Source organism: Venustampulla echinocandica, assembly GCF_003357145.1.
Source record: "Venustampulla echinocandica strain BP 5553 chromosome Unknown scaffold_3, whole genome shotgun sequence".
Taxonomy (NCBI): Eukaryota; Fungi; Ascomycota; class Leotiomycetes; order Helotiales; family Pleuroascaceae; genus Venustampulla; species Venustampulla echinocandica.
The window spans coordinates 1506317-1533227 of NW_022474208.1; the positions used below are offsets into that span (position 1 = coordinate 1506317).

A 26911-nucleotide genomic window follows, 5' to 3' on the forward strand; every position below is an offset into this window, starting at 1 on the left:
AGTGCTCTGTAGTGAGTAGCGTACTCGTACCGGTACCTGCAGGCTGCAGGCTAGGCAGGCTGCGGGCTGCTTAATAGTCCAGAGAGCACCTACGTAGCTTGTCCATCACTGACCACGGGAAGTATCGGCGCTCCAAACCCACCCACTCCTTGCCTGACCACCAGAACGAACTAACACACTTTGTAAGCATGCTGAATAGCCCTCTTTGTTTGGTTTTCCGGTGCCGTTGCGCTGGGGCTAGCAACAGGCCGAGTGGCTCTAGTCGAGCCCTTGCCCTTGTCTGGGTCTTTCCAGTACTGCTTTCGTGGCTCTCCAGGCGCTGCCAGGCTCTACGGCACCACTACAGCACCGCTACAGCACCGCTATCGTCCCGCTACCACCACCCACTGCTACCACTACCCACTGCCACGCTACCACCACCACCCACTACCGCACTACCACACTACCCACTAACTTACCTCCTACCACACACACTGCACCACTGCCCACTAAACCCATTAACACCACTAAACCACTCAACCACCCGCCCGCCGCGCCCTCCCTACGACTCACTACCTATACCTACTCTCCCCCATCCCAATCCCCCTCCTTCCCTCCATCCCACCGTCATCCACCTCCCCCCATCCCGATCGAACTCCCCTTCTGCAGTTCCGTTTGCGTCAATTGTTCCTTGTCGATATCTCCGGTCCTTCGTGTCCTTTCCGTGTCGCCTCGGTGTTAATTCGAAATTTGCTGCTTCCCCCCTTCGGAATTCCAGTTTTTTCCCAGCAGTTGTTAACCTGGTCGTCATGTAAGTCGATCCTTTACAAAGTTCTTGCGCCTAACTGGACCACACGCGATGGAGGCTCAAACTTCAAAATCCCCCCTCAACGCAAATGCAGCCCAGCAGCACAACCCCCCAGAAAATAGCTATCGTTCCTCCGTTCGCATAGCTATTGCCGCCGTCTGCTTGTTGCGGTGGCCGCCAGCCTCGTCGTTGCACATGTCCGGAAGCTTGCATGGCGCGGACATGTGTACTGTCGCTCCTGGCGCATTCCATTTGCTCTAGGCCGCTATCCTTTCCGCAGCGATGTTCGATGCGCGTTTGCTGGCAGCCCGGCGCAAAGCTTTTTTCCGCAGAGGCCAGTGGCCGATGTATAATTTCACCTCCGCTGGCGCTGCTCCCTTGACTCGGGTGGGAGACAATTGACTGACTTTTTTTTGTTCGCCGCTCGCAGATTTGGAGTCATCCCTAGCGATCCCTTCCAGCGCATTCCCCGTCGTTAACGCCGTTACGCTGTCGATTTTTTGCAGGCGCAAGCGTTGTCATAATCTCGAATCGGGTTTGCCCTGCACAATATTGCTTTAAAGCTCTTTCCGCCCTACGTAACGACTTCACGAAGGCTGGTTTAGATATCTTCGAGCTGGTTTTGGAATTTGTGAGGTAAGCCTCATTCCCGCCCCACCATCCCTCCATACATTGGCAGACCCTCTGGAACGTAATGCGGATACACTCGGAATCGGTACTGGAATCTATGCGCCCCACGATCTTCGAACGATACAACCGCGGCCAAGGGCATATTATCTGGATGTTGGAATTTCTTCTCCAACAGATCTTCAGGCTGGAAGGGCCAGCGTGGCCGCTTAACCACGTGTAGGGCTCAAGTGTGCTTGTTGATGAATATACCTATATATCTGGAGCTCGGGAGGACTTTTGCTGCGGCCAAAGCCGTGCGGGCTGGGTGATAATGCATCCGGCGGGAAGTAGAGGGCATATCATTCTGGGGCAATACCGGCCATAATGATGCTAGGTATTGTCTGAGATGGTGTAGTTGATCTGAAGCCAGGTCCGCCCTGCCTCCTTATGCTGGTGATGGGGTTGCTTTTTGGGGTACCTCAAGTACCATAATAAAGCATAGATAATTTCAGGCGATTTTTGGTACCTGTCCAGTGGAAGGTGCTCAAGATCCGCAAAATATTGACGGCGAGGGACTTGGTGGCGATATTGTCCCAATGGCGAAGTTGTGGGTTGCTTCTGGCCTTGTGCTAGTTTCCAGGACCAGAAAGCTCGCACCCATTAGCCCTGAAATCGAGCCCCTTGAGAAATGGAAAATACCCCCGTGTCCGAGCTGTGTATTCCATCGCCCTCCCTTAGCATTGGCAAAGTGGCCTCGCGGGGAAGATATGGACCTTTCCACAGACTGTCTCTCAAGACGAGTAGATCAATTATTCCCCTGCAAATCAATGTGCGACCAATGATGAAGCGGGCGAAGGCGACAACATAGCGGTCGTTTCAGAATAGCTGTTGTTTCGAAAGCCTGGCGGTTGGATAAAATAGCACTGTCATATTTTCTCTCCTTTGGTTGTCAAGCGACGTATATTATAGTGAAGTGAATATTTGGAGCCTCTTTTTCGTTATTCAAATTGGTTGTCCGAGGGCAAACGCCGGACCCCAGTGCTGAGAGCCTAGTACAGAAGTTAGCATTTTTGAGTTTTGTTGATCTGGCGCTTTGAGACGACTTCTCCTGATATCCACACCAATCTGTTCAAAAGATTCTTACGCGTCATGATTCGGCTATCTTTGCCCAAAACATGGAGCAAAGGAGTTGAAGAGTGACCCAGTATGACTTGCAGGATGGATACCGCGCATTGGAAACCTTGCTTGCAAGGTCACCACCACTCAGGAGTCGGTGGCAGAAGCGCCTTGCGCCATTTGTTTACTCTCGCGTAATTCGAAGTGGTCAAAACGACAAGTTTCGAGCAGTCCGCATCTCTTCCCAACACTCTCTCCCCAACACTTGCGACAGAACCACAAGCCAGGTTTTACCTTATCTGTCGTGTTGACCTTCAAATATATAGAGGGTGGCCCTGAGCACACCACCTGTCTTCTTTCTACATGCTATATTTTGCTCTAGTTGGGGAATTTTAGCTTCACACACTTGCCGCTCCTGGATAAACCCTTGCGAGCATACATTGAGCTAAACACTTGCACTTTGAAACCTGCCGTTGCTTATTATTACTATTCGCGTTCCGTCTCCTTTTTGCTATAACATTGACTTAGTTCTTTCAGACTTTTCCTATCACCTACCTCCAAACTCAACACCACTTCGTTATTGGACGTTCCTTTGCGCTCTGATTAATCAATTCAACCTAACTCTAATATCAACATCTAAATCAGTTTCTTGTCTCCTTTCTTTACAAAACTATTTACAGCAGCTATGCCAAGTCGGCGGGTCGGCGACAAGGGTTCAGTTTAGAGGCTATATAAGTTTCTGCAGAGTAGCTGTTATATTATTCATTATCTGGGAAATTGTCTGCCTACTGGAATCCACGGTCTGCGCCCTCCTAGGAATCCATCTATTTTCACCAAGCGTTCAGCTTTCGACAACGGCCTCACTTCCTCTCAACGCACTTCCAGAGGGTCTGCTAATCTTCACCGTCGTCGCATCCAACCACAATCAACCTGGATGACTCACACAGATGTGGCTGACGAGTGCAAACAGTGTGCAAACAGGACTAGTGCGCATTCACACGACGAATCGGGGCTAGTGCAAAAAAGCCCTCACCTTTCGGCATATCTTCGGCTTCCGATCTTTCTCCGACTTCCAACCTTCAACCCTCAACCTTACACGTCCACGTGACGTTGCCTATTGATTCACAGTTCACTACTGGTTGTGAATCAACTTACTGATTCCCAGCTTCCTTTGTATCTTCTTCAAAGTTAATTCAAACTCCTTTCGTTAAGTCAACTTGCTGTTTTCGCGCAAAATGGCTTTCCAGTACGATCCCAACCAGCAAGCCCAGTTCCAACAACAGGAGAACAATGGCAATGGCATGCAACAGCAAGGCCCTCCGCCTCCTCAGGGACTTGCCCAGCAGCCTCAACAACCTCTGCAGCAGCAGCAACCAGGCCAGGAAGGCGGTTCTCCTGCTCCTTTCGCACAACAGGGCGGAGTTGAAGGCTCTGGTGGTAGCGCCGCTGGTGATGCGAAGACCACTCTTTGGTATGTTAATCCCGAATCCATCTGCCCTATCCGTTATATGCGCGAAGCACCATGAGTCGCATCGATCTTGTATCGATTACTGCCACGATGTTTCCCGATCCCCCTTCCTTGCACTTGCTGACAAGATAATATAGGATGGGTGAGCTTGAGCCATGGATTGATGAGAACTTCATTCGCTCCGTTTGGTTTGGTATGGGCGAGTCCGTCAACGTCAAGATGATTCGCGACAAGTTTTCCGGGTACGTACCTTTGAGATTGGCTCTGGAAACATTCTCTAACATATTGTAGCAATGCTGGTTATTGTTTCATCGATTTCGCTACTCCAGCTGCCGCTGCGAAGGCCCTCTCCTTGAATGGATCTATGATTCCCAACACCTCCCGCCCTTTCAAGCTTAACTGGGCTTCCGGTGGTGGACTTGCCGATAGGCGGTTAGTACTCCCATTCACATCTTTGATTTACAGCACGTGCTAATTTTATTTGTTTGTCAGCGACGACCGTGGTCCCGAATACTCGATCTTCGTTGGCGATCTTGGCCCAGAGGTCAATGAGTACGTCTTGGTCTCGCTCTTCCAAGGCCGCTTCCCATCCTGCAAGTCAGCCAAGATCATGACCGACCCCATCTCTGGCATGTCCCGTGGTTATGGATTCGTCCGTTTCGCCGATGAGCAAGATCAGCAACGTGCCCTTACTGAGATGCAAGGTGTTTACTGCGGCAATCGACCCATGAGAATCTCTACTGCTACCCCCAAGAACAAGTCCGGTGGCGCTGGCCCTGCTGGTATGCCAATGCAAGGTGGTATGGGCCCTGGTGCGGCTGCGGGTGCTGGAATGGGTGGCCCAGGAATGTACTCTATGGGTGCACCTCCTCCAATCAACTACTACGGTGCTGCCCAGCCAATGAATCAGTTCACCGACCCCAACAACACCACCGTCTTCGTTGGAGGCCTCTCTGGCTATGTTACTGAGGATGAGCTCCGCTCCTTCTTCCAGGGCTTCGGCGAGATCACCTATGTCAAGATCCCCCCCGGAAAGGGCTGTGGCTTCGTTCAATTTGTCCAGCGTCACGCAGCTGAGATGGCTATCAACCAGATGCAGGGCTACCCTATTGGCAACTCCCGTGTCCGTCTGTCTTGGGGCCGCTCTCAGAACAACTCCGGCCCAGCTGGCACTCCATACCGCCCAGCTCCTCCCCCACCCCAATACCAATCTATGGGCATGCCTTCCACGCATGGCTATGGAAACTTCCAGCCATTGCAGGTTAGTTTCTCCAATTGTCTGTCCTATAATCCTATAATATTCTAACATGCTATATAGTAAACATATTCTCACGTGGTTTCGCGAATGGAGTTTGTTCTAGCGACATGGCGTTTTCCTGCACTTGAATCTGCCTTTTTCCTGCGACTTCACTTCTCCGCGCGTCCAAAGCCTGGATAGCTGTTTCTCCTGCTTAGCGTTACTTCGAAAAGTATCGGATGGGTGGGGATCTGCATTTTCCACGATGCCCATGTACAAAAAGTGCATTAGAGATCTCCTTTTCATGCGTCCACGACGGAACTATCATGCGCCGCTTTCCCTCATTCTACTCATCACATCACACGTCTGCTCTCGAATGCGTGTTACACAGCTTTGCTTTCATCTCCTTGGCTGCCGTTAATTCAGCTGGCCGAGGCTTCGTACTGCGGGCTTCTTTGGTACACGGGGCTTTCGAGAGCATATGACAATTGTTTTTCCTTGGTTCTACACTCAACACGTTGCGCTTGCCAAAACCCTACACGTCGCTCTTGCCAAAAACTTGCACACATCACGTTACAACATGTTTGTACTCCGATGCGTGTTCCGCAGCGTTGCCAGCTTTCCTCCATCATCGGCAGTTCATTCTGTTGACGAAAAAGGCTTAGCCCTGCAAGCTTTCAGTACACGATCTTTCGAGAGCATACACACCGATTTTTTCCTTGGTCCGATACACAAATTCGCACGTTGTTTTTACAGAAATTGCTTCCACAAAAGTTTAGACTCCCTTTGCAACACATCACACTACATAGCGGAGCTTGCGACCTGTGCAACCCCTCTAGCTATCACATGTATCTCTGGCTACTATTGCAAAGGGGAGACTGCTCGAACTGTGCGAGCTTAGCTTAGCTATCAAATCAAATGCGCTGCTATTTAAAATGATCGACTGTGCCTTATTGTATTGTGATTGTGCCTTGTGTGGAATGTGATATCGTGATGATACTTACTGGCTATGCTTGTAGATTCGTTAGGTAATATCCTAGTAACACCTATTTTAAAAGTGGACCTTTATGCTTCCTCGATGAAGATCGGGGCGTTTAGGCTCAAGTCATAACAAGACGGATCATTGTCTAAACAGCGACTTGTCATTATCTCGAGGGGCACAGCGACGTTTGGAAATAGAGGTATTATAGATACATGTGGGATATTGGAGTAATTATGGTATTATTAAGGCGCGAGCCCCCAAAAGCATCTCCTTAACCAATAGACATATATACCTAGCTAGATCATATTACTTCCGCACCTTCCTAGCATGTTTCACCAGATTTTCAATCACGCCTTCAAAAGCGCCCCTCTCGCCAAGCTTCTCATCCGTCTTTGTGATCCAGTATTCCAAAACCTCTTTCGCCGTCTCTTGCATAGCTTCTAATTTGCCTATATGCTCCTTCAACTCTTCCACCGTATACCCATTTAGGGCTTCATCAGTTATAGCACATAACTGTCTTGCTGACACGAGATCCAGCTGCGGTGCAGGCGGAGGGCCTTTCCGTCTTCTGGATCCGGAGCGCGAGGTGTGGTTGTTGCCTTGGGAATCTACGGATGTCGAGGAGGTGTTTCCGTCGCCTTGTTTGAGGCGCGATATTGAGCGGAGGTCTGAGGATGTGCGTGCGGACTCGGATGATGGGTTGAGGTGGATGGAGGGGAGGATTAGTTTCTTCTGTTTGGACGCTGGGAGGATCTCGTCGAGGTCGACGGGGACGCCGAGGGAGACGAGGAACAGTCGGCGGATTCGAGAGCGGATCCAGTTTGGGGGTTGGAGAGGTGGTGGTGCTACTAGTTGGGACCAAAGGGAGGCGCTGCGGGGAGTAAGGAATATGGGGTTTTCTGCTATGAGAGGTGGGAGGATTGAGGTGTCGATTGTGTCTGGTGGAAAGAGGGCGTCCATGTATGGTTCTGTTGCTGCTTGTATTTCCTCCGGAGAGTCGAGCTCAGAGAAGTCTAGGACCGGCTGGGGTTTTGTTAGCAAGTTCTCATAGCGGAGGACATGGACAATGGGTTATCGTCATAGTATAGATTTCTACTCACAAACGAAGGTGTAACTGGTGTAACTGGTAGTGACTGTGTACGGGGTAAAGGGGATGCCGCCGGTTCCAGAAAACCATCATCAAAATCGCCAAATTCCGCATCTTCTTCCCCCTCCTCGAAATCGTCAAAGTCGTCTCCAAACCCGCCGTCCGAGCCATCCTCTGCCTCATTGTAGTCCATCTGTGGCCCCTTTCTCCCCGCTGCCGATGACTTTCGTCTCGCATGGCTTATTTTCGGGGACCTAACAGCCGTTGGCGACCCTGATTCGGTCAATCGGTCTGAGGTATAAAATACATGGACATTCTTACCTGGTGCATCCCCAACTTCTTCTACAACATCAGGTTGGGGATCGCCTTTTCTAAGCTCGAAAGCGCGAGTACCGGGAATCTCTCCATAACTGGGCTCGGAGTCCACCTTCTCAACCTTTGTGACTGGGATTGGAAGGTCCCCCGGGGTGGTGTTGGATCTGGATCGATTTGAGGATGGACTCCCTTCTCCAGATTTCACCACCATATCCGGAACAGCATCAGCAGCACGCTTTTCGTGTGCTAATGTACCGGGCACCATGCCATGGCTGGGCTCGGACGGATCGATCTTCTCCACCATGGTGCTAGGAATCGGCCGATCGCCAGGAGTTGAGGAGGGCCCTTCCGAATCAGAGCTTTGGCTGGATTGTTCGGCATCAGGTACAATAGCAATCTCATCCGGCTTCGCATCGTTTTCCCTCATATTGTAGGCTTCTGTGCCGGGCACTTCTCCATAGCTAGGCTCGCTATCCACCTTCTCGACTCGAGTTACAGGGACAGGAGATGTCACGCCAGAACCGCGCTCCGGTCCGGAATGAGCATCAGAGAAGTGGTCATCGTCGGAGGAGTCAGATGATTCTGTGCCAGTGGGATCAGTATAATAATCTAACCCAGAGTAAGAGCTTAAATCGCATACCAAGGCCGTGTGCTCCAGGATCCTCGATGCTCTTCCTTGAAGGAGGCTCTAGATTTCGGTGCTCGTCTTCTGCCATGGCTTTGCATCCAAATGATGTCTAAAGCTGGGTTTGGGGGATTGTAAGACGGCCAAGGGCTGGACCGTAGATACCGTAGATACCGCAGCACAAGTACTACGTAGAGGCGCTTGGAAAGGGAGCCGACAAGGCTCTAGAACTGGCGGCGTGCGGTGGCAGACGTTCGCGGCTGGGAGCTGTTGATTGGAGCCCGACGGAGCTGGCTCGCTACATTCAACATTGGCCTGAAATTTCACGGTTGTGCAGACGCGCTGAACCAGAACAAAGATATCGCATTCAACGCGCCAGCGAATGCGCTGCACAACTACAACTTTCCGTTGAGGTTTAGATTGTAGAGGCTGGTACGTCGTCGAGCTCTTAGGTACGACCAATCTGTCTCTGAATATATCGCATTCCTTCCATCCCCAAAGCTCTAACCTTTGTCCTTAGCTACCTACCCTTGACAACCAACCCTACCTTTCGCAATAACCAGCCATGGCCTCTCCATTCAACTTCGGCACTGCTGGTACTGGGAATAGCTCATCGAATACTCCCGCCAGCGGTTCATCAAATCCTGGCCAGACCAGCTCGAGTGGCCTCTTCGGTTCGACAGCTGCCACTTCCTCACCTTTCGGTCAACAATCGACAACTACTACCAAACCGATGTTCGGAGGCGGAAGTACCGCAACATCAGGAGGCCTGTTTGGAGCAAACGCTGCCTCGAACCCGGGCTCTGGAGCATCTACACCCTCGTTGTTTGGTGGTAGCACGGGCAACCCTCCCGCTGGTGGATTGTTTGGAAAGGCCGCTGCCACTCCAAGTACTACTTCATCTGCCGCGACTGGCAGCATTTTCCCTACAGCAGGCGGATCGACTTCTTTTGGAGCGTTCAACTTCGGTCAGAAATCCGGAGCCAATACTCCGAGCCAGACTCCAACAACCGCAGCACCAGGTGGAGGAGGGCTCTTTGGTAACACGAACCAGCCAACTGGGGGACTCTTTGGTGGATCTCCAGCCAACAATGCTTCCACTACTGCCCCGGCAGCGTCAACTACTCCAGCTCCATCTAAGACGTTCAACTTTCTATCCTCAACGACTCCTGCTGGTCCACCACCCACAACCAACAGCCAAGTTTCTCAGGCGCCTGCGGGGGGCTTATTTGGCGGGGGTAATCAACAGACACAACAAGCCGGTGGTTTATTTGGCGGGGCCGCTGCCGCTTCGAAACCTGCGACTCCAGCTCAGACATCTGCGGCTCCAAGCTCGTTGTTTCCTACCGCAGGAGGGACCAACTTGACAAAGCCTGCAAACTCACTCCTCTTTGGTGGTTCAAATCCCCCTACTACAAGTTCTGGCGCTGCCGCAACACAATCCACACCTAGCTTTGGAGCGACCAAGCCAGGATTTAGCTTCCAACCACTCAGCAGCACCCCAGCTACAAGCACTCCTGGCACTCAAGCCTCATCAACCGCGGCTCCAGCAACCACAACCGGTACATCTGGACTTTTTGGTGGCCCCTCGACAAAGCCAGCTTCTGCTACTTCTTCGTTACCATCGTTCCAACCACCTGCTGCAGGTGCAGGATTGTTTGGTGGTGCTCCCAAAACCACGGCAGCTAGTAGCACACCTGCGACTACGACCGCCGCTCCATCAGGAGGACTGTTTGGCGCTGGTAGTGCCAAAAGTACCGCAGCCAGCGCTGCACCTGCAACCACAGCAGCTGCGCCGTCAGGCGGCTTGTTCGGTAACTTAGGAGGTGCAACTGCAGCATCTTCCGGTCCGGCCGCTTCAGCTCCGGCTACAACCACTTCAGCTCCAGCAGGAGGTCTTTTTGGAACCCAACCCGCGACCACCCAGCCGGCCTCGGCAAGTGCGAATGCTTCCACTCCAGCTACCGCCGCAGGAGGATCTGGAATTACCTCAGGTCCTGGTGCAACCTCCTGCCAACCTCAGGCAAGCGGCGGGCCTGCCTTGGGAGCATCCACTACCGGCCCTGCTTCACAACTTTCTCGTCTAAAGAACAAGACGATGGATGAGATCATAACTCGGTGGGCTTCTGACTTATCAAAATACCAAAAGGATTTCCAAGATGAAGCCGCCAAGGTTGCTGCTTGGGATAGATTACTTGTCGAGAATGGAGACAAGATCCAAAAGCTATACCAAAACACGTACGAGGCAGAACGGGAAACAGCTGAAACCGAGCGACAGCTTGCCAATGTAGAGAGTCAACAACTTGAGCTTGAGGGATGGCTTGACAGGTACGAAGCCGAGGTTGAAGAAATGTTTGCAAGACAAGTGGGCCCAGGCGATGCTTTACAAGGCCCTGATCAAGAACGTGAACGAACATATAACCTTGCAGAGAAGCTGACCGATCGACTTGATGATATGGGCAAGAATCTTACAAGTATGATTGAAGCGATCAACGAAGCGTCAGCATCCTTGAACAAGAGCAGCAAGACTGATGATCCCGTGAGTGAAACTTGTGATGAAGGCAAAGAACCCTACTAACTAGAGAATTTCTAGCTCTCCCATATCGTCAGGGTACTGAACGATCACCTTACGCAATTGCAGTGGATTGACCAGAATGCTACATTGCTACAGGCTAAGCTAGCTGAAGCCCAGAAGCTGGGGCAGAGCATTGGCTCCAACGGTCACGGAGGTCTGGACAACGATGCAGCGGAGTCATTCTACCGGTCTTACCTCGGGAGAAGATGAATTTCTTTCATGCACGGCGGTATTTAGGTTGGCGTTTAAGTTATTGATGATTGTGGCATTCTTGACATTGTAATTGGGAAGGTTAGCATGTGACTCCCATGCCAATTTCGTGGAAATAGGGGAAATGGGAATATTCCGAGTCATCTGCATTAAAACGATGAGTTGCACTGTAACAGTAGCGAAGGTGGATGAATAAACACATATTGAGCCGAAAACTTGTATAGATGAAATCTCTATATCATAGAAGAAATGCAAATGCGGAGTTATGTTCGTTACTTGTAATACATTTCGAAATCCTTATAAAGCTCATCGCTCCCTTAACTATCATTGTCTCTCCTTTGGTCCACTAAACCACATGTATCCATACTATATCCTTCCCATCGACTGTTCAGACGGTGACAGATTTAGCACTGCTCACAAAAAGGATTCAGAGTAGAAAGCCAACAATCCTCCAACAACAGACAAGCCCATGCTATGAAACATTCAGGCTAAGCTTAGTTCTGCTCGCCGCCGGAGTTCTTGGATAGCTCGTCACTGCAAAAAGTACTCATTAGTCAAACGTCACCCAATAGAGCAGGTATCCTGAAAACAGTGTAGTATCAGCCAAGAGCAGTGCTTACATGTGTTCTTCAAGCTTCTTCAAATGGTCATGTTGCTCAGCAAGGCGTTTTCGGAGCTCGAGAAGCTTCTCCTTCTCCCGCTCGCGGATGGTGAAATCCTCGTTTGCTTTTTCGCGCTTTGTGAATGCGTCACTATCGAGGCAATGGTGTTAGTCAAGCTATACTTCTTCATGAGAGATTTGAGGTCTGGAGCTTATGGGAGCGCGGAGGAGGTGTTGTACCCATGGAGTTGACCAGTTGGTCGGGGAGCTCCAGTCTCACCGGCCATGCTTCGAGCCGTTGTTGTGAATGCAGCGCGGGATTGCAGACGCAGTGCTGGACGGGCAGCTTTGATGATGCTTTGACGATACATGATGAGGTTGTGGTGATTCTTCAGGGGATTGAGGGGGGGTCAATCGAGTTATGTACTACAGTACTGAGGGGTGGTTGTGGATGGAGGGTCGTGAATGGTGCGAAAGTAGAGGTGAGAGGTGGTTTCTGCCGAGTGAGGTGACCGGCACTACGTAGGTCGGTTGACGAGCAGCTTCCAAGGTTTTTGCGTCTTTGATTGGAGGTTGGTGAGTTAGTGCCTCAGGTGTTAACGGCTTCCGGCGATGGGGAATCAGGCCATTATCCAAGTCATTGGCAACATTCCACGGTAATAGATCGGATCAACTTTCTACTCTGTATATTATATGTATCTCGAAGCCTTGGTGTATAGTCTCTTCGACTGGCTCCTCAATCAACGTGGTATCGTCAATCGCAGAATGCATCGAGTATGCTACAATTCTCATCCACCGCTTGAGAACCTCCGGCTGAAGTCTTATCTCTGACCCTTTTAGGTATTCCAAAAGCTGGTGAAGAAACACCATCTCAGCACCGCTAAACGGGAAAAGACGGCGATGTGACCTCGACGAAGCATAAGTACTCGCACGGCCGATACCGTATCCAGATCGCACTCTTTCACCAGCTCGCATTATCTCACGCCGATCCTTTATGTTTTTTTTTCTTCCTCCGGATGTTCAGCCATCAAAACCTTGACCACACTCTATACGCGTAAATCAGGTGTCAGATCTATAGTGCATCTTCTTGGAGCCCGGTACATACAGCTAAAGTCTCGGGATTCACCCCATCTTCAATCAATGACGTACAAATTGCCAGTTGACTAGAAGTAAGACGAATATTCTGTAGCTAAGGTCAATAGAATGCTTGTTTTTATGAATCCGGAAGACGCACTAGTAGCGTGGACATTTCGTGTAGTATATCCAACGATTCACGACGGGCCTGCATTCCTTTCGGTTCTTGACGTTTTTCTGCCATTTGATCGCTTTTAGGAATAGCGACGGTTGTAGGACTTTGATAAACTACCTCGATGTTGTGAGATTGAAAATATCGTTAAGGGGTTTTAAGAGCAGCCATTTACGGCCTTTATATACACGACAACCTGCAAGATATTCCTCACCTTATAACATTTACAGTGGGCACGATCGTATCCTACGATTATTCTAGGGCATTTAAATTCATAGGAGGTATCTGAGAGTTTGAGGCGCCCTTACTGATTGCTAGAGGACCCCGCCTTGGCGTTAAATGGCGTAGTTATTGAAGATATGGCGATGATATTGTGTGGTGTTGTCAGGCATGTTCGAGAATTACAAGTTGCGCCATGCCTAATTAAGCTAGGGAAAAGTTTGAATCACGTGTGGTCACGTTACTTGAATTTGCAGTACCTGGGTACCTACTTCGTACGAAGAGTAGCATTTGGGTATATTATGTAATTAAGTTTCTTATTGTTGGCTTTATTACGAAGTACAATACTGCAAGTACTTGTCATACAATGTCTTTGATTGCCCACAAGAAGGCTCCCCAATCCCGCCATTGTGTTTACTAGAGTTTATATTAAGCAAATGTTAAACAATGGATCCAGGGCCGCGACCTTTGCGCGGGCGGCCGTCCGGGCGGCAGCACTGCCACAATGCATCACAAGGACTGCAATTTTGCTACTGCAACTGGTTTCATAGGCCGGCATTAATCGCCACTGGAGATTTGCGGGAATTGCGACTGGCACTCGTAGGCGCGGCGAGTGTTATGGGGGCTTGGTACCGTTCATGCGATCAGCCTCGAATTTTGAATTTGCTAGAACGCCACCTTGAGGCTTATAATTAGCTTCATGAGCGGAGGCTATTAAGACACAGCTGCAGAGAGAGTGGACGATGAGAGTGCTTCTACCTAAGATCTTCGTGGAACAGGATAAAGAGCCGCTATTAACCAATCTGTAAATTGAATTGTAAACGTGTCAACTCTAAAGCAGTGATCCTATTCATAAGGATAACTAGTTAAACAACCTATTAAATGATCAATCAATAAAGATATCATGCAATCGACTATCCATCTCTATTCTCTTTTCCCCTCCGAAACTCATCGGCTAGGTAAGCCAGAGCCCTGCCAAACATAACCTTGTTTTGGATCCAGAGGGTACTTTCCAGCCTTCATTCATGGCTTCCTAGTGCCCATCCCTTCCTCGATGAGGCCATGAGATGACCAGTCGCAATGTCAACCACACACGGTAATCAATTAGCCAGGCGCACTAGTAGTGCAAGGAGTGGAGTTGGTGGTTCATCGTCCATAGTGCATTATTATTCAGAGAGAGACCGAATTCCCATCACCACGGCGGTCGCTTCGTGCCTACAAAGCACAACGGCGCTAGCGCGAAAAGGGAAGCGTGGTTGGCCCTGCTTCGATCAACTTCCCCAATTCCAATTCCGCTTCAACCTTCACTTCCACTCAACCTCAACCTCCCTCCTCCCACTCAATCTCCATCGAAAGGCGTCCTGCCAAACCCCACATCATACACATTCTCTGAACCCCTTCGAACCTGCTGAGCATCTAAGGCCTTAGCTAATACCCCTTCCCCAACACACTGGTGAGAATCCTTCCCGCTTCTATTTCGTCATCCCCTCGCGCAACCCCTTGATTTTGCCCGCGGTGTCTATCATCGATGCAAGCCTGAGAAGAGAAGAGCCCTCGGATACGCGATCTCTCTCACCCTCCATGGTCGCGCCGAAGCTGATGGCATGTTTACCTCACCTTCATCAGCGGATGACTGAGGCTGCGACTGCCCCTCAACCCCTGTGAGGGGCAGCTGCCAATTCTTCGCGTTGGATGCGCGGCGCTTTAAAAGCACATTGAGACTTCCTGCGCTGATCGTGCTAAAATAATGGTGGCCTGCCGCTCTTTGGCGCATGATTTGGGCATGATATTTGGGATGTCGGCAAGATGGCGGATCCGTTACTACTCCCATCTGCCACTTCTGCCATTCCACCTCGCTATGTTATCTATTTCATCTCCAAAGTCTTCAACGTGGCAGCTCGCTAACAGAATATTGTCTATAGACCTCTTCCTACCGCAATCATGGGTTACGAAGACTCCGTTTATCTCGCCAAGCTCGCGGAGCAGGCTGAGCGTTATGAAGGTTAGCAGCCTTGGATACAACCCAGGGATTCCGCATATACTGAACTCTGTTTAGAAATGGTGGAGAACATGAAGCAGGTTGCCTCCGAGGACCAAGAATTGTCCGTCGAAGAACGAAATCTCCTCTCTGTTGCCTACAAGAACGTCATTGGCGCCCGCCGTGCTTCCTGGAGAATCGTTACCTCAATCGAGCAGAAGGAGGAGTCGAAAGGAAACTCATCTCAAGTTACCCTTATCAAGGAGTACCGTCAAAAGATCGAGGCCGAGCTCGCCAAGATCTGCGAAGATATCCTTGAGGTTCTCGACAAGCACCTGATTCCTTCAGCCAAGAGCGGAGAGTCTAAGGTCTTCTACCACAAGATGTGAGTTGGATCCCCTAGTCCTATAACCTGCATATCTAATTATCCGATTATAGGAAGGGTGATTACCACCGTTACCTTGCTGAGTTCGCTATTGGCGACAAGCGAAAGGAGTCGGCCGATAAGTCCCTCGAGGCTTACAAGAATGCCACCGAAGTTGCCCAGACCGACCTTGCACCCACACACCCAATCCGCCTTGGTCTTGCCCTCAACTTCTCCGTCTTCTACTATGAGATCTTGAACTCCCCTGATCAGGCATGCCACCTTGCCAAGCAGGCGTTCGATGATGCTATTGCTGGTAAGTTTACTATTCTGCGCATCTTTATTTTGGCATTATCTAACGCGCCCTGTAGAACTTGATACCCTCAGCGAGGAAAGCTACAAGGACTCCACGCTGATCATGCAACTCTTGAGAGACAACTTGGTAAGTCAAACACGGCACTAAAACAATTCCCGGGACTTAAACTAATTCAAATTTTCTCTCATAGACCCTCTGGACTTCCTCCGAGGCCGAGCCGGCCGCTGAGACGAATGCCGCCCCAGCTGCCGAGACAAAGGAGGCACAGCCCGAGGCTGCTGCCGCTGCACCAGCAGAGACCAAGGCTGAAGAATAGAGGATCAATTCTGGCGTTGATGTTTGGTACTCTGGGTCCATGTGGTACGGAACTGGGAGCGGGGGAACTATTGCATGTTTATCGCAGATGAGATGAGATGAAATGGGCAAGCAACCCACCTAAGAGAAGAGCCAAATTTCGCAAACCTTCGCTTGCCGTTTTAGAAACTCTAATGCCTCAGACTGCACTTTACCCTGCCCTTTTTCTACGCACGCTCTAAGTTAGCCCGGCATCATGTTTTTACTCTTCTCGACAGATGAACTCTCGTCGCAGGCTTGCTTCCCCCGACTTTGTTTTTTGATGCCTGGCTCTTATCGTGGTTAGACTACTACAAAAAAAATAAACAAATTCATTGAAAAGTTTCACGCTTGCTCTCGTTCCAGCTCTTGAATGAAATTATTTTTTATATTTGACTTTGAAAAGCGATCTGGTAGCAACTTACTATAGTGGTCAAATTAAACTATAACTACGCATTTTCTTCCTTGGTTTATTTATTAGGGAGACAGAGACCGTAAGGGAATTAGAATATATGTTTCTGCTGCACCGCTTTGAAACACTTCCAAGGAATGCTTTCGTATCAAGGCATCAGTGAATCAAACATAGAGCCATCTCAAGATTATTTTACCACGCTTTTCAGGTGTCCTCTAGCCGTTCGTTGACCAAGTAGTCTTATCCTAAGGGTCCAAGGGACCAGTGTCCCAAGCCCCTCTTTCTACAAATGTCGATTCACTACACGTCAATTTATAATCACATCAGGGTAGCATTTGTGTTTTAATTTTTGAAGTTTTGATATTCTCTCTCTCTCTATCACCCTCTTGTATGCAATGCATGCTTCCTTCATGATTCGTGATTGATGACGACCCCAGACCCTTCCTAAGGAACTCTGGGACGCATAACAGAAAAACAGCAATTCATCAACTATCCGGCAAATAAAAAACCACAAGCGCAAATAAGCAAAAAGCAACCGTAAAACCAGAGACTGCCACACTCCATCCAAAGCAAGAGACGGACAAAAGCCAACCGCATTATGCTCAACTACAGCCCACCCGAACAGGAAAATTCAACATCAAACAAAACGCCCCCATTGCCCACCAGTACGTACGATTCATTTCATATGCTTCACAAACGCCGGATTCAATGCAGGTACAGCATGGCGAATAAGATGTATCGGGGCAGCCTACAGTCCAGAGACCTTACGGGGAGAAGAGACACTCATGCTGCCAATTCTTCCACTGGTCTTTCGAATGCCTGCACTCTCCTTGTTTCGGAGGCTGTCGCCGCTGCGCTTTGGGCTTCCACGCACTTTGTTGAGGGATCCGGGGCCAGATTTCATGGCTCCGGGGGTCTTTGGACGAGCTCCTGCGCCGATGTTCTCGACGTCGTTGCTGCTGTCATTGTCGACCGTGTAGATGGTTGTGGTGGTTTGGCTGATGGAGCGCTTTTCACTTCGACCGGGGGATCGAGATGTTTTGCGGCTTGTGCGCATTCGCATTTGCCATTCGTCTTCTCCCTCTGCGTTATCTATCGAGGACCGATGAATTGAGATCACCTCCGTCTCTCTTTGAATCATGTGGTCATCTTCAGTTGTGCTATAAGTGGAGACGTTGCGGGTGTAGGGATGGTGACGATCGACTGCTCTGCTAGTCTTTCGCGGTTGACCCGGGGTAGGGGCAGGGAGACAATCTTCTTGCACACCGATGCTGTCGCGTTGTCCATTGTCGACCTCACCCAGAGGTGATCTTCGGCTGGCATTAGGTGGCGTTGCGACCTGGCCATTATTCACCATGTATGGCTTGCTTGATCTTATAGGCGTAGTTGGTGCCATGATTGCCATCTTCTCCTTCATTTTAATTTCAAATTGCTCCTCTAGCCACCATTCACGGAACGTTCCCTGGTTGAGATGTAGCCAATGTTGCTGTGGGCCAACAACCATTCCAGGTCGCATGAAGCGCATGTAGGCAATGATCTCGTTGGCAGTGAATCCATAACGATAGATAAGGTATGCTCCGATGAGGCAGCCAGTGCGACCAAGACCAGCTTTGCAATGGACCGCAATTCCTCGCTCCTTCACGGTGATCATCTCATGAGCAAGCCTGATGAATTTCCGCACAGTACTTAAAGGTGGGCAAGTGCCGTCGTCGAAAATCATGTCCAGATGCTCAATGCCAAGTGCAGTAAAGTACGATGGCGAGTAAAGCTCCGAGTTCAGGCGGACAACTAGGCCGATGTTTCGCTGCCCGAAATGCTTGAGGACATTCTTAAATGGACCAGGAAGTGTGGGATGAGCATCCACTGCATCAACGGTGGTAGGTAATGTAGAATAGAGTGGTGAGGATGGTAGTATGGGCGCAATAGGCGTATGTTGAGGTGATGCAAATGCAAGGAAGTCTGGTGTTAACCAGTTGAAATCGCCTTGATCCACACGCTCATATCGCTCATACTCCTCAAGATCAAATGATGGCAAGGCACAGAACCCCTCTTCCTTTGCCCGCCAGACACCATATACCACATCTTGCACCGTAATCCCATAATCTGCTTGACTATATCCTGCGTCGCGGAAAGGCATGAGGGGTGGATCCGCTTGCGCAATGGGCGCGAGAGCAAGATGCGGTGCCCAGGACTGGATGAGAACCATATATGAAGCTAAAATACAAGCAGCATTTGCCCGGCCTACGATATGAATTAGCTGCTATTATTGTATAAATCAGATCATGGAAATACTCACTGCGCGCATCGGCCTTGCTCCAGAAAACAACTGGCTTGTTCTTGTTCTCGGGAGCCGCAAGAATGTCATGGAACTGGACGGCGAACCGGTACAGGTGTCCAATATGTAATGGTCCAAAGTCATGGTGGAAAGCATTGTATAGCAATGAATCATCAATAGAGAAATAATAGGGAGGAGTGCGATCTCTTTCGGATAACACAGCAGATGGACCGTCCACCGCTCTCGCCGACCGCTTGCTTGGGGACCGTCGGGTAGGCTGGCGGTCAGGGTATGGGAAGAGAGTGTCTTCAGTGGGCGGAGTGGTGTATGAAGCTAGGTACAATCGGTCTGCAATAATTAGCAAAGTGAACGGAACCAGAGGAGAAGGTTGTTGTGAATGCTCTGTTGCCACGGCCCCATCGTGCTGAAAGCTAGACACCAATGCTACCCATTCGTGGGTGTTTTGATAATCCATTTATTTGATTTCCAGCAATGGAGTAATGATGCTCGGCTGGCAGGCAATACCCATTGTTTTGCTTCGAGCGGTCATGAGGGGAGGAGAGGTATTATGGGAAGTAGCTTACCGGGAATGTACTCGATGACCTGCCCATACTTAACGGCAGGAGTCATCTTGAGAGTAGGCACTATCTTGTACCGAGTCCAAACAATGCAGTCGCAGCTTCCAATATGGCAGACTTGCTGAAAGGATCGTGTGTTGTGGGCTTGAGTTCACCTAGATTGGGTGGCAGTTGGCAGACTGTGAGGTGCGACTTGTGTTTATTTGTTGATCCGGTTTATAAACAAAACATACTCTTAGGATATGCTGTGATGTGGTGAAGAGAGGAAGTGTAGAAATAAAGGACTTCGGTGCCAAAGCGATGGTTAGAGAGAAGAAGAGGAAGGATGTATCTTGTATCGCAAGATCTGAAGAATGTTTGGGTTGTCGTGTGTGAGGTTTGTGGTTCAGCATCTAGAACCAGTTAGCGTGTGTTATGCTGCGCGTTCCCAGGGCAACCACCGCCCCTCGTCTCCGTCGTCAACATATTGCGCCTGGACAATCAGGCTGGAACAGCGCCAATCTCATATCCGACATTTGATTCATGCGCCTGGACCGACATTTATCAAAACATTGTGGGCAACATGGCAACCCCGTTGGAGCTAGACCCCGAGTTCCCCTGCTCGCTGTAAGTTGTTTGTTGTTGTCTTTCCTGTTTGGGAATATCTAATCAAGTCATAATAGCACCATCGACCTGCCTCTCCCCACTGCCCGATTGGCATCTGCTGCCCTCCAAGCCTTGCGTGTCGATAACGAACTTTCCCCGCTTGTGCGTCGATCGTTTTCCACCGTTGCTTCCAACTCCAACACGCCGGCTTCTCCTGAAGAAACGGTGTTGAGGACTGAGTACAAAGCCACAACGAATAGGATGCTGAGGGTTGCTGTCAATGGGTTTATGGAGAGCATAAGTGTGGTGCTGGGAATTATGGAAGAGCTGGATGTTGATGTGCTTGATGTCGAAGCTGAGAAAAAGTGAAATACCTGTCATGGCCCTCCGAGATAGGACAGGTTGCTGTGATCATTACTTCACTCTCTTTGATGGGATGCAAAATCCCTATTTAATGAGTGGAATAGTTGGCCATAAGCAGGGCCGAGAGTGTAGTGACTCTACCGAGTGTGGAAACCCCCACGCTGAATAGATACAAAAGTCTCCGAATAGGCTTTTTAAGGGCAATCGAAGTGGCAATATAACGGGTGCTACTCATCCACGATGAATGCGTCCGTCACATTGCTCCGCAAAGGATGTCACTGCATAGGAGATGGCGATATGGAAACAGGCCAGAAATCCTAGGTGGGGCATTTAGTTTGATATCCAGAGGGTTTTGAGCCTCGCTCTATGCTCTGTCGATGAATAAATAACCAAATTTCAAAATTTCAAGCTAGTCAAACGGGACACACTCCTCACAATACCAGCGTTAAGTATAAGTGTATATGTGTAGTTTGTTTTATTTCGGGTTACTATATCCAAATACATCCTTCTAATGCTGAGTTTCGGCGACGGCATAGGTAATTAGGTTGCCGACGAACAGCCTCACATAGATTCCTTTCCATGTCCTTGGTGAGATAAAACGCGGTCCCAACATGGGACCTAAATACAAGAGCATATATATGGTAGTAAACCAAACTCCCCACCATGCTTTCTGAATTGACTGCCTCTTTGCAGAATCACATCCAGGGCGTGAGCAAAAGGCCCAGGTATCATTAACCCTATAACTCCAAAAGCAGACCCAAATTCCTCTATCACTCTTTTGCTTCATGTGTCCCATTCAAGCGTTTTTCAGCCTCCTCGGCCCTCTTATTTGCATCAGCAAGATCCTTCTTCAATTGCTGAATATATTCGATCGCATGCTCCACGGTACTGGCTTTACTGTTCGCACTCTGAGCGCCTGCCTTGGCGTTTGCTTCCGTCTCATTAGTCTCTCCCGCATCGCCGCTTCCGCTCTTATCTCCAGAGCTATCTTTCGTACTTCGCGGTAATAATGTAGCAATTTCTTGGAGTGCTAAATTAATGCGGTTCCGACGGCCTTGCTCAGCAATTTTGTGAGAGGTGCGTTTCGAGGTCAGGTTTGTTGACAGCTCCGAGGGGTACATGACTCCTGGCAAGTGGTTACCTTCGAGAAGGTTCTGGTAATTTGACTTCGATGCCAATAACAGCGAGGCAGTATCGTCTGACACTGAGCCACTCCCTGGAATTAAAGGTTTTATACTTGGCGATATTCTTGGTAAGAGAGCCGGGGACGCGAGGACAGAGCTGCTGGCTCGTTTCTTAGCACTGCGACCTGCCGACTGAGATGCCTTCCGAACACCTCCACTTATCGTATTCGACCCATTCATGGCGTCAATCTGGGGACTTTGGCTGGCAGACACCGCAGCCCTCGGCCGTGTAAGAGCTGGGGAGGGTAAGGTTTGAGGTGCTGGTGCGGGTGTTTTCGCCCCAGTAGAGCTCATGGTTGGAGTGACTTGACCATCAGATTGAGTATCAAGACGCGAAAGTTGTGGTCTGGTAGAACTTGCTGCTTCGGGAAGCAGGAAACCATCCATACCCTGATCATCGCCGTCCATCGACAAATTACTTAGCGGCTGATTGATCTGGGGCGATTGCGGGAGTCTCATTAGCGAAGCAGGAGTTGCAGGGGATCCGAGAATGCCGCGTTGATTCCTTGGATCTTCCTTCTGGGCAGTAATAAAAGGAGAGCGTGATGCTGAGCCCGGAGTAGGCACGGGCGGAGGCCCCATATCTGAGAGATGTTCAGGGGATATTGACCCGTTCTCAGATTCTTCAGTGCTAGGTCCAGATTGGGAGCTTGGCTGCTTGGGTCGAGTAGTGACCTGAGAAGACGATGGTTCTATAATGTCTCCCAGAGCTTGGGTGGCTATGGAGCCCTTCCTAGTTCTTTTTGGCTTAACAATCGGCGATTGTCGTATTGCACGGGCAGCCCGGGGTTTGGCGGCTGGTTTCTTGCCCGTCTTTTTCGAAAGGGTACCAGAGCTTGTAGGAAGCGATAGAGAATCCATGTTCATATCGGCCGGAGAATTTGTTGTGCTAGAATGGCGTTGATCAAATACGGTGGATTGCTGCCCGTTTTGTGCACGAAGAGCTGGAGAGCTTAGGGGGCTGAAATAGGCTCCTGGCACCGTATATTCAGGTATGTTGAAGTGGGCTTCGAGAGGGGTGACTGCAGGAGATGCGAGTGGAGTAAAAGCCATCTAATATGGTGTTAGCTATGCGTGTAGTTTAAAGGCTCACAAGCTGGAAGCAGCACAAGGACATTATGATATGTCTAAAGATTGAACGGAGCAACCCCGTTCTCGGACTCTTGAGGGGATTTTGTAGCGAAGCAAATTGAATAAGAGGACTGACCTCTTGCTCTTTCATCTGCATTCGATACCTCTCGAAAACAGCTTGCTGGGCAGGGTCGGTATGAGGGTAGAAATGAGAGCTTCCTGAGTGTAGCTCAATACTGTTGGGAGTTGGTGGTATAACCCCATTCTGAACATAGAAATTAAGCTGTTGATCCTGCAGCTGCCGTTGCTGCTGTTGCCTCCGTTGTTTTTGCTGTTGCAGATACTGGATTTGCGCATCTAGCTCGAGTAGGCTTTCATCGGAAGATTGCTCGTGACCAAGGGACGTCCCAAGTATGGCGGGGTGGCTCGCAGCCGTGGTCATTGATGGCATGTGCTCTTGCATTGTCGTGTCATGGCTCATACCACCTCCATTATTATTCTCCAAGCCAGAGTGATCCATCGCCTCGGGGTCATTTTGATGTATCAACTGCGGCAGCCCTTGGGGTTGGTGGCCGGCAAAATCTTGGAATTCGAATTGGAGGGTGTCGCTCAGATTATTCATATTGATGTCGAGAAATTGGTTGAAGTCATCTTGGGAAGGGACCGACAGCGTCGGGTCCTGATTGTCCCACACATTAGATGAATCCATCGAGTTTGCGGCACCCACGAGTAGCACTGCGGATCGAGGTCGTGCTGCCCGAGGCGGTGCGAGTATGTTTGCGCCGTGCGATATGACGGATAAAAAAGTAATTGGCAAAGCTTGAGAGCTTCCAGTTCAGCGCCAGTGGCGGCAGCGTTATGCGTTGAAGAGGCACTCGAACAGTCGCTGTTTCCGGTCTGCGTCCTGTGATCTGCGATCTACGATCAACGATTGTGCTCTGGTTGCTATGGTCCTCTGGGAAGTGAAGGAAATCTTTTCATTCTGGGGTCGTGGTGGACTGAGCTGCAGTCGCAATCGAGGGTCGCCGTCGCGGCGGGAAATGGTTGTGAGCTGGAGTCGGCCTGGGAGTGGGAGTGGGAAGTGGGAGGGTGGGGGACGGAGAGACCTGATCCGGGATTCTGATTGGTGGAGGCGCGTCGCTTAAGGCTAATCGCGAGTCGTGGAAAAGATTAAATAGCTTTCTGCTCGTATCTTGCTCGAGTGCTCCGTACCTACAGTAGGTGCTCTACGGAGGAGATGCCTCTTTTTTGGCAAGCCTACAACACTGTGAGGACGAGCGCAACAACTCCCGTGTGGGTATTCTCTCAGCCACAGCTACGCTAATCGAGGAACGACCGCCCGAAGAGCCGTCATGAACTCTGCCCACTGCCCCAAGAGCGGGTGATTACGGGGGGGGGAGTGCAGGCTATCCTGCTACTGGTAAGGAGTCTCAGGACGCACCGGAGAAGAATGAAGGTATTGATGGAGAGCGCAAGAGAGAAAGAGAGCATCTCTCTGGTGCTATTGGTGCGGCATCCGCTGCTCTCAGCCATGATCCCCCATGTCTTGGGTCGCAAACCCCTTGAATATCTCCTGTACATGTTCGTACATGTACATGTAGGTAATAGCGGCGCAAGGTACGCGGGGGGTTCGTTTCTTTTTCCTCCTTGGTTGGTAGAGCACGAAGGATACGAAGGATACCTCCGTATGGCACCCTTACACATGTCACATTGCCCTTCACCAGAGTTGGCTGAATTCTAGGAAGGAAATTTTTCCAGGGCAATATTAGTTGCCGGACCAATGCATCTATTCTGTCCTACTCTAGGTGCCAGTGAGTGGCTTCTTTGCGGGCAATTCCGTGCATTTCGGGGCAACCCAAGCCAGATTCAAACCAGAACTCAAGCCAATATGGAGAAACCCCCACTGGCATCCCGCTCTCTTCCCCACATCTCTGCATCTGGCAAGGGCCTTAGAGTGCAACTGGCGAACCCTGCCTGCTGCTTCTAGCTGGGTAAAACCTCAACACGGACGATCGCCGCATCAAATGTTTCAGCCGGCACTACGGAACGGACGGGCTCCTGAGTGTCCTGACGCAGTATTAGACAGCGAACCTTTCTTTCAAAATATCCAGACAAAGCGTTGCTCCTCGTGAACTACAATAATACGAGCAAGCATAGAAACCGAAGGGGTCTCCATGGTGCGGTGAGTGGGGAGTCACCCAAAACGCAGGGGATTAGCCATTATTGCTCAGGAATCAGGATGTGGATAAGAACCAGAACCCAGGGTCCCGAGTCCCGAGAACAGAGAAAAAGTCTCACTCTGCCTCGGTCTTCGCCGCATCGCGTGACTATCCCGATTATGCAGATAAAAAGCCATGAATGATGCATGAATGCTTCCAGAAGCTGTGGAAGAATTTGGCGCTAATGTTGTCTAGATATAGAAGGTTTGATAGAGCCGCGATTTGGAATCTGGCCAATCACAGGCCGCCATCCGCCCATGCTGATGGTTCACTGGTGGTTACCTCAAAGGGCCATAAACGCCAGACGCCGCACACAAAAATACTGATTTCGGTCTTCCCGTTGTTAACTGCGTCCTTACTTTGCATATGACATTCAAAACATCAATACCTTTAATAGGGGTCCACTCGGTGGTCCGTCATTGTGCCAATTTTGTTTTTCTTTTGGCAAAGTCAAGCTTACTACTTGGTAGGAAGGCTCCAGAGGTGTCTACCAGACAACTGTTTCAAATAGATTTATTAGCATCTTCAGATAACCAAGTGGATTATTTCGACAAGCCGCACGGACTTGTTGCAAATCTCATCGAGGATCGATCTCTCCCTACGTGGAAATTTCAGCCACGAACATGGGAAGCAATCCTCCTTCGCAGAAGCCCGTTACTTCGCCCAGTTCAAGTGTCAAATGATCGCTAGCTGCTCCGTAACTATCGCCCGATCATCCTCCATACCTAGGTCAGCTTTGAAAAGCTCCCCTTTGCTCTCCCACCAGCTCGTCGTTGCCGCGATATCCGGCCCATTTCCAGTCAGTGGTCAGCTCGTGACGCCTCGTACAACCACCACGCAGAGGATTTGTCTCTCGGTGGCAAGCCCAGTGGCTGTGTTATTCGGAAGCTACTATTCAATAATTGTGGCAGCTGGTCCCTAATGTCGCTGCTGAATGACGCGTCCTGCCTCCAGGTGACATCTCGTTGGGTCACTACCCTTTCTACTACTGAAAATATCCAATAGGGGTTGACCAGCGTTTGAATGTTTGTTTGTTTGCTCCTTTTCTTGTGCTATATAAGCCGAAGCCTATCGTACCACTACCAAAGTCCTCTCTGCCTTGGAAGCCAAGAGCAGCTGACCCCAGACAGTATACTCTCTCTATCTAATACAAATAACCAGATCAATAGCACAGAGCCCTATAGATATACATTCGACCTAGTACAGTTGATCGGCGTGACAAGCAACGGAAGGCTGAGGTTGTATATTTTATTAGTTAGGGTTCAATCCCCCGTAGTGGCACATCCAAGTAGGTAATTCCTATGCCTTGACTTCCGCAAGCTTCGAAAGTTAAGGCCATTATTTACATATCTGCAAAAAGGCCCCATAGGCAATTGATGTGCTTTATTTCTGCCTTCCTCTTTTCCCTTCTAGCCATTGTTTTTCCTACCTCCATCCTTATTTCCTAGTATTGAAGATATTTCCAGCTACATTAATGATAAGTAGTGCCTCCATTACTCCTCATATTCCAAAATACTTTGATTCTTCCCATGGACTCATCCTTCCATCTACCTTCTCGTCAGATTCCCCATCACATATAATCCATCCAAAAGAAAAATTTGCAACCTACTTGAATAGCTATATGCAGGGATAACAAGCGTTATAAAGAGGCATCTCAATAATATGTCCCAATACTTTGTCATTCTCAAAATTCTTTCATCAGTGCTAATGAACTCCTACTATAGACAGCAGTCCCGAGGGGGCCAACTAGGGGCAAAGGTCGAAGTAAAGGGACAGTAATCGTATATCAATGTCTACGTTAGTAGAGAAGGGCTACACGAGAAGGGATATACCTGGGCTTATACTTCCAATATCCTTAAAAAGAGATTGGCATTTACACAACCTCTACCAACAAATCGCCGAATTCGTATTTTTCGACACGGAACGAATGCCACGGGAACAGAGAGTGGCCAAGTTTATAAGCGTGTCCTGCGCTCAAGATTCGAGAGGTTGGTTCTCCGGGCCCTTTCTCTGTGCTAAGAGGTGGCGTCAAAGGAGGGGACGTGGAGCTGTTGGGAGGAGTAGTGATCATGACTACTTGAGCTGTATCGCTCATGCGTGTTCGTGGATAGGGTAGAAGGCCTGGAGCGGTAATTAAGTAGAGTACCTTACTGCAG

The 26911-nt window shown here is 49.8% G+C and overlaps 9 protein-coding genes across 9 annotated transcripts; 4 read left to right on the plus strand and 5 right to left on the minus strand.

Annotated features, from left to right (window-relative positions):
* Positions 1 to 3747: 3747 nt before the first annotated feature.
* On the plus strand, positions 3748 to 5301 carry BP5553_06102 (RNA-binding-containing protein; the record flags this gene model as incomplete). The annotated part of the gene is made up of 5 exons (XM_032014725.1): positions 3748 to 3983; positions 4118 to 4222; positions 4272 to 4412; positions 4473 to 5241; positions 5299 to 5301. The coding sequence occupies 5 exons, from the start codon at positions 3748 to 3750 to the stop codon at positions 5299 to 5301; spliced, it is 1254 nt and encodes a 417-aa protein (XP_031869406.1).
* A 1204-nt stretch (positions 5302 to 6505) lies between these two features.
* Positions 6506 to 8317, minus strand: BP5553_06103 (Uncharacterized protein; the record flags this gene model as incomplete). The annotated part of the gene is made up of 3 exons (XM_032014726.1): positions 6506 to 7222; positions 7300 to 8183; positions 8242 to 8317. The coding sequence occupies 3 exons, from the start codon at positions 8315 to 8317 to the stop codon at positions 6506 to 6508; spliced, it is 1677 nt and encodes a 558-aa protein (XP_031869407.1).
* A 474-nt stretch (positions 8318 to 8791) lies between these two features.
* On the plus strand, positions 8792 to 11011 carry BP5553_06104 (uncharacterized protein; the record flags this gene model as incomplete). The annotated part of the gene is made up of 2 exons (XM_032014727.1): positions 8792 to 10765; positions 10820 to 11011. 2 exons carry the CDS (start codon positions 8792 to 8794, stop codon positions 11009 to 11011), a joined length of 2166 nt encoding a protein of 721 aa, XP_031869408.1.
* Positions 11012 to 11505: 494 nt separating this feature from the next.
* Positions 11506 to 11983, minus strand: BP5553_06105 (Uncharacterized protein; the record flags this gene model as incomplete). The annotated part of the gene is made up of 3 exons (XM_032014728.1): positions 11506 to 11545; positions 11632 to 11763; positions 11853 to 11983. The coding sequence occupies 3 exons, from the start codon at positions 11981 to 11983 to the stop codon at positions 11506 to 11508; spliced, it is 303 nt and encodes a 100-aa protein (XP_031869409.1).
* Positions 11984 to 15018: 3035 nt separating this feature from the next.
* Positions 15019 to 16051, plus strand: BP5553_06106 (Uncharacterized protein; the record flags this gene model as incomplete). Its single annotated transcript, XM_032014729.1, has 5 exons — positions 15019 to 15079; positions 15134 to 15440; positions 15494 to 15735; positions 15791 to 15861; positions 15926 to 16051. The coding sequence occupies 5 exons, from the start codon at positions 15019 to 15021 to the stop codon at positions 16049 to 16051; spliced, it is 807 nt and encodes a 268-aa protein (XP_031869410.1).
* A 1177-nt stretch (positions 16052 to 17228) lies between these two features.
* On the minus strand, positions 17229 to 19385 carry BP5553_06107 ((Phosphotyrosine protein) phosphatases II; the record flags this gene model as incomplete). Its single annotated transcript, XM_032014730.1, has 3 exons — positions 17229 to 18721; positions 18777 to 19103; positions 19340 to 19385. The coding sequence occupies 3 exons, from the start codon at positions 19383 to 19385 to the stop codon at positions 17229 to 17231; spliced, it is 1866 nt and encodes a 621-aa protein (XP_031869411.1).
* Positions 19386 to 19895: 510 nt separating this feature from the next.
* On the plus strand, positions 19896 to 20287 carry BP5553_06108 (Transcription factor Pcc1; the record flags this gene model as incomplete). The annotated part of the gene is made up of 2 exons (XM_032014731.1): positions 19896 to 19939; positions 19996 to 20287. The coding sequence occupies 2 exons, from the start codon at positions 19896 to 19898 to the stop codon at positions 20285 to 20287; spliced, it is 336 nt and encodes a 111-aa protein (XP_031869412.1).
* A 764-nt stretch (positions 20288 to 21051) lies between these two features.
* On the minus strand, positions 21052 to 23158 carry BP5553_06109 (HLH, helix-loop-helix DNA-binding protein; the record flags this gene model as incomplete). Its single annotated transcript, XM_032014732.1, has 2 exons — positions 21052 to 22518; positions 22673 to 23158. 2 exons carry the CDS (start codon positions 23156 to 23158, stop codon positions 21052 to 21054), a joined length of 1953 nt encoding a protein of 650 aa, XP_031869413.1.
* A 3470-nt stretch (positions 23159 to 26628) lies between these two features.
* BP5553_06110 (uncharacterized protein) lies at positions 26629 to 26850 on the minus strand (the record flags this gene model as incomplete). The annotated part of the gene is made up of 1 exon (XM_032014733.1): positions 26629 to 26850. The coding sequence occupies one exon, from the start codon at positions 26848 to 26850 to the stop codon at positions 26629 to 26631; it is 222 nt and encodes a 73-aa protein (XP_031869414.1).
* Between the last annotated feature and the right edge of the window lie 61 nt (positions 26851 to 26911).